General features: G+C 33.9%; 1 protein-coding gene across 1 annotated transcript; it reads right to left on the bottom strand.

The window, feature by feature from the left end:
- Positions 1–8,486: 8,486 nt before the first annotated feature.
- LOC110103901 lies at positions 8,487–9,146 on the bottom strand. Its single transcript, XM_020832777.1, has one exon. The coding sequence runs from the start codon at positions 9,144–9,146 to the stop codon at positions 8,487–8,489; it is 660 nt and encodes a 219-aa protein (XP_020688436.1).
- Between the last annotated feature and the right edge of the window lie 1,058 nt (positions 9,147–10,204).

Raw genomic sequence — 10,204 nt, forward strand, 5'->3', positions numbered from 1 at the left:
ATTTTCTTACAGTTTTAGAATTTACTGGCAACTTTCCAGGGGCAAATTTTCACTAGTAAAACGCATGATGGTATTTTCTGGTGGTAAATATTTTAATTAAAATAAATTAATTGTTAATTAAAATAAATTATTAATTATTAATTAATTAAATTACAAATATATAATTTTTTTTTAGATATTATTAAAAAGTGCCGAAAAAGCTTCCAGAAACTCTACCATAAGTAGAATTGTCAGAAAACCGCTAGAAAATAGTCTGCCGGAAACAGAACCATTAGAAAATCTAGCTGTAAGGTAAAATTTTCCTGTAGTGTAGATCATCGACATAACACTGCACTTTATGGTCAATAAGTTTATATAAAATTCTCATCATCACTCATTAGTAATTTTCTCTAGCATTCTTAATTCAAAAGGTATAGTTTTGTAGTAGTTGACTGCTATCTATGTTCTGAATGTTATATATTTCTCATCTTTGGGAGCCATCTCGATTTGATTATACTTGATGAGCCATCTATAAAGAAAAATATCATATGGGAAGAAGCAATAAGAGCCATGAGTTCCAATATATGAAGCAAAAACTAATATTTAGGACAAGCCTTATTCAAATCCTATAGTCGATATAAACATGAATTTGACCATTTTTTTCTTGATTGGGACATTGCTACCTAACCAAGTTTGATATTTCTCTTCCCTGATAAAGCCATCATTGATTAACTTGTTAATTTAAGTAAGTACTTATTGTTTGATGTTGAGTTGCATCTGCCAAGGCACTTGTTTGATAGGAACCATTTTTGGTTGAATTTCTAACTTATGAACCTCTATATCTGGCAATAAATCTGGCATTTTTTTGTAACTTTAAGCATTCTAAAAATAACTTAATCACTCAATTTTTCTCATCCTTATTCAATAGAAAACTTATAAAAATCAGCTGAGGATTTTCTTCATTCCATATTTATTTCTTTTATAGATCTAATTTCCTCTTTAAGTTTTGGAGGTGCACTCCTAACTTGACAACCATCCAGATCATACTAAGTTTCTAAATAGAGTTCATTAAAAGATTTAACATTTGTTAAGAAGATGCTATCATACTCCAAATTACTTGATATAGCTAAGTAATATTCATCATCATCAAATAAGCATACAATAACTTGTTAAGAAGATTAAGGTATTTTGTATCCTATAAGTGTTCAAATTATTAAGCTTTGCTTCTAATCCATTTTTTATGATGTTGAACCTTGCTTAGTAAATATAGTTACAAAATTCAAATGCCAATCAAAAGGGACATCTATTATCTCAGCCATAAAAAGATCATTGAGGATTACATCAGTTTTTGTAGTTTTACTAGTAGAAGGTACAAATGTATTGGCTTACAAATTTGGGTTTAGAATAAGAAAAGCTTTCATCTTTTACCTTTTTACATCAGTTTAGGATAATGAAATGATGGTAATATTTTCCATATGCTTCCTTAACTTCTCCATTGTAGATATATTTGCATTATCTTCCCTAACGATTTGGACCCTATCCTCATCGCTATCAACTTTTATAGAAATTTCAAAAATTTTATGCTTTATGTGTGTGTATATATATATATATACTTTGTATGCTTTATATATTTCATATATTCTACAGCATTTAGGTTTCTCTCAATCACATAAAATTCACCTTTTGAACTAGATTCTAAATCAATATGGAATGTTATTATTTGCATATTTAACTTTAATTTTTGTCTACACTTAGATTTTGCCATCCTCGACCTATTCCTCTAAATCATTAAGCCATTCTACTACCTCTTTCTGAAGGAGGAGTAGGTAACCAATGAACTTCTAATTTGAGATCAGAATGCATTTCTTTTCCCTTTTCTATTCTTTCATTTTCTTTTACTCTAGCCAGTTTGAGATTTTTTGAGAAGACAGTATGATTCTTAGGCAGATAGTATGGAGTGAGTACTTCATATATAATGCCTTCATGAACTAAAAACAATTGCAAATCACCTTTATTATAGTGCTCTACCCACATGTGAGAGTATTTGATACACTAATGAAGGGTAAAGGGCACTATTCTAGATTCATGGATCCAAGGCCTACCTAAGAGAGTGTTCAAAAAAGCCTTAGAATCTATTATATGAAACTTGACTTTGATTTTAAGGGTTTCTACTTCCAAACCCAAATCTCTCTCACCCATTTTGTGGAATCCTCGCAACATAATCTTGTAAGAGAGCTGAGTTTTGGGTCCCCACTCTTGAAAATTCGAGAGTTCTAAGAGTCATGATATTGATTGATGCACCCGGATCAATAAGAACATGAGATAGTTAAAAATTATCTATATTTACAAAGATGTATAATAGAAAATTATGATCCTCTGTTCCTAATAGTAGATCATCATCTGAGAATTTAAGTCTTGGAACTTCCTGAATGTATAGTGCTTCCTCTGATTGGGTTCATGATAGCTGGGCCATACATATCTCTATGTTGAGTAAGGATTTTATTAAAGCCTCCCTCAATTTTTAGAGAGAACCGGAGCATCGTAAATACTTAGCTTTGTGGGCAACTTCCTAATATATGCTATGACATTGTAATCCAATTTAGGAACTTCTAGATTTATTGGATCTAAATCTTAAACTAGTTGTGGTAAATTTGAAGTCTATGTATTGCCTATTACTTACTTTTATTTATCCATAGCTGAAGTTCATTAAGGTAGAACTCTACCTCTATGAAGAATGACTACGACTACCTCTTCGAGAGAAGAAGTGTCAGGTTGCTTTACTTCTTCAGGATCAACCATCTTCAAATTATCTTTTGGTGAATCATCTGAATAAGACATTTCAAATTCAATGTTGATAGGTCACCTTGAACGTTAAGGATAGGGGAATCAATCTCAAAGAGGTATTGAAAGGATTCTTCTAATTCATTTTAAGGTTTTTCTTGACTATTATTTTTATCATTATTTATGTTTTGATTCAAATATACTTCATCAAAATAAATAAGATGTAAATGAAATTCTTTTTCATTAGTTTGTTAGTCCCATTGGGGATGAAAAAAATGTCATATAATGTTAAAGGCTTAAGATTTTTAGACTCTCCATTCTAAAAAATAACTATCTTATCAGTTACAACTTTAATTTTATTCTTCTTTTCTCCCTCGAAACTATAGAAGCCTAACTGACTCATAGTTCCTTAGGCTTTTACATATGAGCATTATTCTGCTCTCCCTTTAGAGCTACCAAATCAACCTGGATGGGATTTTGTGCTCCTGAAGATTCTTAAAAAGTTGAATGATGCACCTTATTAAGATTTTTTAGAGGAGTGGGATAATGCAACATCCCAACTATCATAAGATTGTAAAATAAAAGAGGGTGCAGGAGGCTCACAAATTGTACATTTAGTATATCCTTAACTCAAATCAACTAAATACTCCTTGGGTATCCCAACCAACTCATCTTTCATACTCTTCTCAAGCTATTCCTTGAAGTTATATAATATTCCAATTCATGATCGAGCATTAGGTGATATGGAAAGTAATTGGGTTGGCCCTATTTTCCTACCTCCTTGATTTTCTTAGGATCAAGAAGTTTAAATTATAATCCCTTTAAAAGATTTTTTAAAGATTCTCTTAATAGGTTCTCTTTTCAACAGATTTGCTTTATTTTTAAAGATTCAAACTTTAAAATTCTATCTTTTGGAGTTTGATAGAGTTGAGTTTTCACTTTTGTATATATTTGTTTTTGCTTAAAAGATATTATCTGATCATCGCACGCTCATCACTAGATCAAAAAAAAAAATTCTACCATACTATAGAAACCACCATTTGTATTGTATGATACATGTGTTAGAATCTATTGAGATGAATTCAATAAGGTCGATACAATCATAATTATATTTCATACTAAATAAATCACCATTCGTACTATATGGTATATGTGTTAGAATATATTGGGATGAATTCAATTTGATCGGTACGATCATAATTGCATTTCATACTAAATGTACCACTATTTGTACTATGTGATACACGTGTTAGATTCTATTATGAAAAATTCAATTCAGCCGGTACGATCATAATTGCACTTCATATTATATGAACAACTGTTTGTATAATACATTACATTTAGTTAAAAGTCATTATGATGATTCCTCAAGATGAATGCAATTCTTTAAGATTATCCAGTATGATACTGATTATATTGTATAATTTGACCACCTTTTCCCAACAAGACGTCCAGACAATTTAACTCTTCTGATCATACTGTACAATCTAAAATTGTATTGTGTGATTTCCCATAAATCTATAAATTGAAGGGACTTCTATATTTTTAATCCACTGAAATCCTTCTTTCTTCACATTCCTAGAGTCATAACCTTAGGATTTCATAATGATCGGTGGAAGTTAATGAGGTCGAATGACCCAAGGGAGCTCCTCCTCTTGTCGCTCAATCAACGATCAATTTTGATCCGTTCAAGATGAAGATGCGTACTACAAATTCAAAGAGGCTTGCATCTCCTCCTCTAGAATGCTCAATCGTCCTGCTCTAAACTTCAAGGTGATGAACCTCTTTGCTTCCACAACTCTTCAATTGCTTCTCACCCTAGAATTTCCTTTTAATTCTAAACTAACCTATGAATTTTTAGCCAACCTTAGGATCAATGCAAAAACCTTCACCAAGATCGCCTATGTATGTTGACGACATGTAGAAATCAATAAGGAAGATTTAGGGGAGTTTATTGATCATTCTACGGCACGAACTCGTCTATAATCCATGGCCTCTAGAACTAATTTTGACTAGAGTGATGTAAACCTAACAATTCCAAATGTGGCTTTAAATCAACATTAACCCTTAGTCCACTCTATAAATCAAAATGCTTGAGTTTCCCAACATGTTCTTCTAACTTCAATTATACCCAAAGTTGATGACATGTTAACATCACTCCACTTCTTTCCCTAGTTATCTATTTTGTAATGTTCAATAGTAAATTTGATGAAGCTCAAATGATTATTAACTATATCCAAAACATGACTCCAATTCAACATCCCTTAACTTGGAGAAAATAAAATGTTGACCTAGGTCATGTCATAGCCTATATCCTCAACAAGAAATACAAAATCACCTATCATACACCTCCTAACAATACTCCTATCTTTTATATAGATGCTTCCTACTATATTTTATTGAGGGAGAAAATTATGTTTGATTGTATGTGTGGTTGTATATTTTTTAAAATAAAATTCTATATATGTTTTTATTTCTACTACTTTATTTTTCTATCTTTAATTTTATTATTTTTCTCTATATTAAAATAAATTGAAATAAAAAACTTGAACCCCTAATTTTTAAATCTATCACCTAGTGAGAGGCAGCATAAGAGAAAAGAATTTTATTTTATCTCTCAACCAAAATAGTTTATCATCATAAAAAAGTAGGAGATTATTGCAATCCAAGATCTCAATTATGTAATTTTGATGATGTCAAACATTATTAATTGAATTATAATTTTTCTCTTTTTTTTTTTTAAGAAATGCATCATATTGCATTAAAACCAAAGTGGAAACTAATTACAAGTAACAAAATGATCACATTCCTCCGTGATTAAGCCCAACAACAAGGAAGGAATGTTATCAAAAGAAAAACTATCAAAAAAGAAACTACTCTCCAATGCCATAGTAGCACACAATTTGCTACTTTATTACAACTTTTATAAGCATGGAGGAATACAACTTTATTGAAATCATTAAGAAAACATAACTTCTTATGCGGCCAAATATCGACATGCTCCTTATTCTTCTTTAAAGAATTCTGTATGAATTTGATAATCTTTATATTATCACTCTCTATGATTAGCCCATTACATTCTAACATCCAGCTCCTCAAGAATACCCTAACCGTGAGGACTGCTTCTAACTCAAGCTGACCAATATCCCAATGAGATCCATTCTTTCCAAAGGCACCAATAAACCAGCCTTTGTAGTCACGAAAAACCCCTCCAATGCCAGCCTGATTAGAGCTTGTTAAAGATGCATCTACATTAATCTTAATTCAATCTTTCGGTGGAGGGTACCAAGTGCTTTTAGACTCCCTAAGGAGATTAGTACCCCAGCTAGAGAGATATGGACTAGATTTGGAGACGGCTAAAAATAGGGCATTAGCAGCAATAGTAGAACATGGCAGAGCAGACTTACTATGCTTGATATCATTCCGGTTCTTCCAAGAGTAATACACAATAGAGCAGTACACACTAACAATCCAGGAATTCTGGGTAGATATCTTCTTAAGCTCCCTCAAATAGCAATCCAGTGAACTGAAGACATAAATAAAGATACCCCACTCCCGCAACTTCATGATAATTTCAATTAAGTACTTACAATGCACCATAATATGTTCATATGTTTCATTAACTTGGCAACCTCTAGCACAAAGAGTATTATCTGAAATTTTCTGGCTCATAAGGAACATGTTAGTAGGAATAGCTGATTTACCCAACCTCCCCCAGAATATTTCAACTTTCTTATTCATCTTCAGCTTCTGCACCCAGCTGAAGTAATCCACATCCTCCAAATTACATCTGTTGAACCACATTTGTTCATACACCAAGGCAGACACAGTCTTTCCCGAACACATCTTCATCAGCTCCAACCGGTCCTCCTCATCATGCTCAATAGGAATTTGAGTAATTAATGAAATAAGATCACAATGAAATGCCCTTTGTAACATAGCAGAATTCCACGTACCATTAGATAAAACCAGCTGCTGCAGATTCATACCATCCAGAAAATTGCAATCAGCAAAAGTTGGCCAGCGGTTTATACATCTATCATGCAGCCATGTATCATTTAAAATACTAATTTTATCTCCTCTGCCCACCTTCCATCGAACCGCCATCTTCAGATTTCTCCCACCATCCAACAAAATTTTCCAAGCATTTGAATTGATGTTCCTTTGAGCTCCATTCATCACATTATCACCATACTTGTTCTTCATGACACAGTGAAGCAAGGAATAAGGCTTCTGTATATAATTCCATGTCACTTTGGATCTTAAAGACCCAATTCTATGTAGAGGAGAATGCAAGCCCAATCCTCCCAAACTCCTTGGTTTGCAAATATCACTCCAAGTAATATAATGCATACCCTTGGTCTTCTATGCCAAATAAAGCTTCTACACATTTTTCCCAGCTCATGTAATAACCTCTTGGGTACCATAGAATGAGTAATTAAAAAAAAATTTCATAGAAAGCAAAGAACTTTCAATGAGAGTCAATTTACCTCTCAAAGATAAAGACTTCCTACTCCAAGCATTAATTCTATCCATGAAATTACTCAAAATATCTTGATAGTCAGCCATCTTAATTCTATCAAGCGATATCTTCACTCCCGAATACTTCATTTCCTTCACTACTTTGAAGCCAAGAACCCTGCCAATCCTTTTCTTCATATGATAACTGACCACCTTGCCGAACAACAACTGAGATTTACTGACATTAATTTTTTGCCCAGTCCACTTACAGAACTTCTCCACAATGTTCTTCAAAACATTAGTAAGATTAACAGAAGCATGAGAAATAATAAGAGCGTCATCTGCATAAAGCAAATGTGTGATCTTTGGTCCTCAGTTGAAATTTGAATGCCAAGACTCTCCCCCCTTTGCTCTAGTGAGTTGGTAATCAATTGAAAACACATGATGAATAGGTACGAAGAAAGTGGACATCCTTGACGGAATCCACTCTGAGCATTAATCCACTCAGAATTCTTCCCATTGATAATAACGAAAAATCTCACATCTACAACACATTCCAAGAGAAGATTAGAGAAAACAGTAGGAAAAGCGTACCAAATTAAAATGTGCCGAAGAGTTGTCCATCCCATGCTATCATATGCTTGCTCCATATCCAGCTTCACAACCATCAACCCCTTCTTGTTCTTCTAGAGTTTGAACTTGTGGAAAATCTCCTGAGCTAACAAGCAATGCTCAGCAATAGATCTTCCATGGATGAAGTCAGCTTGCTCTTCAGAAATCATCTTAGAAATACCCCTCTTCAATCTGTTAACTAACATAGTAGCCACTATCTTATAGTTAGTTTAACTTAGGATAATGGGCCTAAAATTAGAAGGAGTCAAGGGATTCTTAATTTTAGGAATTAAGATAATCAAGGTATCTTTCCATTCCTTATTCATACGACTGGAATTAAAGAAACTCCTTACATAATTACATAGAGTTTCCCATACAATATTCCAATAGCTCTTATAGAAGGAAGAAGTAACACCATCCACACCTGGAGACTTATTGTTCCCTTGGTGAAACACCAAAATCTGCAGCTCATTCACAGAAAAATAAGCATTAAACATTTCCATATCTTCATCAGTTATCCTCTGGTTTTCCATAACTGCTGGCCAACCCGTAACCTCACATTCCCTATACTTCCACTTCTTCTGAAAAAAACTTATGAAAATCTTCTCAATTTGATCCTCCTCATCATGCATCTTGTTAAATTCATCTTTAATTTAAAAAATACGATTCCCATTCCTTCTAGCCATGGCAAAGCTATGGAAAAGCTTGGAATTTGTATCACCTTCCTCATGCCACCTAGCCTTAGCTCTTCGGTTCCACCAAGTAGAAAGTCTTCTCAAAGTAACATTGAATTCATGTACTTTGCTTCTAAGTTCGAAAAGGTCTTCAGCAGACCAATTAATACCCAATGCTTCCTTATTTTGCAAATCAAGGATTTCCTTCTTCAATTTCTCCTTCAACACATTCAAGTCTTTGCATTTGTTTTTGCTCCAAAAAAATAAAGCTTTCAATGTACGACTAAGCTTCCTTTGTAGAACCGTATAATCATCACCAAAATCATTCTTTTTCCAAGAATGATAAACAATGCTCTTAGCTGCAGGATAGGATCTCCACGTATCTTCAAACTTAATGGTCTTCGACTTAAACCGCATCCCTTCTTCCATCTTAATAGCAATAGGACAATGGTCAGACGCCATCCTAGCCAGATGTCTGTTAACTACTAAAGGAAGCTTCTGAATAGCCGCCGAATTCACTATACATCTGTCCAATCTCTCCCAAATCCGAGAGGTACCCTCTTTGTTGTTACACCAAGTAAATCTTGGCCCAACACTACCAATATCATGAAAATCTGAATTCATCATGAAGTCTTTCATTTCTATAGGTCCTTTAGAAAACAAGAACCTCTTACCTCCTCTCTTCTCATCCTTATTTAAAATACAATTAAAATCCCCCCCGATAATGGAAGGAATAGACTTCCCCATGCATTTCTCCAACTGATTCCAAAGACCACTTCTCTCCTTACAACAATGACTACCATAAACAGTAGCAATTTTCCAAATTCCCAAGCTAGGAACCTAGAGATTGCCAATAATAACCTGTGACGAAGCCTCCAAAACTTTGAATGACACTAACTTCACCTTCCAAAGTACCAAAATACCTCCAGAAGTCCCAATAGCAGGTTGGTGAAAATAATCCCAATCATTCCCCATAAAACAATCAACCTCCCTTCTATCAGTACTATACAATTTAGACTCCATAAGCCCAATAAAGAAAACATCTTCATCTCTAACAATCTCCTTAAGATATAAGGAAGCCTCCTTCTTCCTTGCTCCCCTACAGTTCCAAAATAAAATTGAAGACATTTTTTAAAAAGGTATAGAGGATCTCTCCCCACTATTGGGGTTCAACCTTCTATTCCTCTTCTTCTCTTTTTGATAGTCATTCTCAACAGGTCCCAAGGATTTCAATTCCTTGGCTAGCTTGAACTTGACATCACCACAACTAGAATCCAATTCAATATGACTAACCTCTGGATCAACTGTTTCCGAGCCTTTGTCCACAAGTTTATCAGAACTTCCAACATTCCCAAGATCTTCCTCTCCCTCAATGAAAACAGCAAACAGATTCGTTGATTGAACGCATGTCTCGGCTTCAGCACCCTTTTCAAAATTTGAAACCTTCCCTGGAACACCACCTGATTCATCAACACTACCATTAGCCTCTGCTCTAATATGGACTTCCTCCAACAAAATTTCCTGCTGGTTATCAGAACTGCTTTTCCCTGGTTCCAAAATAAAATTGAAGACATTTTTTAAAAAGGTATAGAGGATCTCTCCCCACTATTGGGGTTCAACCTTCTATTCCTCTTCTTCTTTTTTTGATAGTCATTCTCAACAGGTCCCAAGGATTTCAATTCCTTGGCTAGCTTGAA

Source organism: Dendrobium catenatum, unplaced genomic scaffold (assembly GCF_001605985.2).
Source record: "Dendrobium catenatum unplaced genomic scaffold, ASM160598v2 fragScaff_scaffold_121, whole genome shotgun sequence".
In the NCBI taxonomy this organism is placed as follows: Eukaryota; Viridiplantae; Streptophyta; class Magnoliopsida; order Asparagales; family Orchidaceae; genus Dendrobium; species Dendrobium catenatum.

Coding starts and splice junctions, on each gene's coding strand:
- LOC110103901 (XM_020832777.1), bottom strand. CDS start 9,146: ATGAAAGACTTCATGATGAATTCAGATTTTCATGATATTGGTAGTGTT.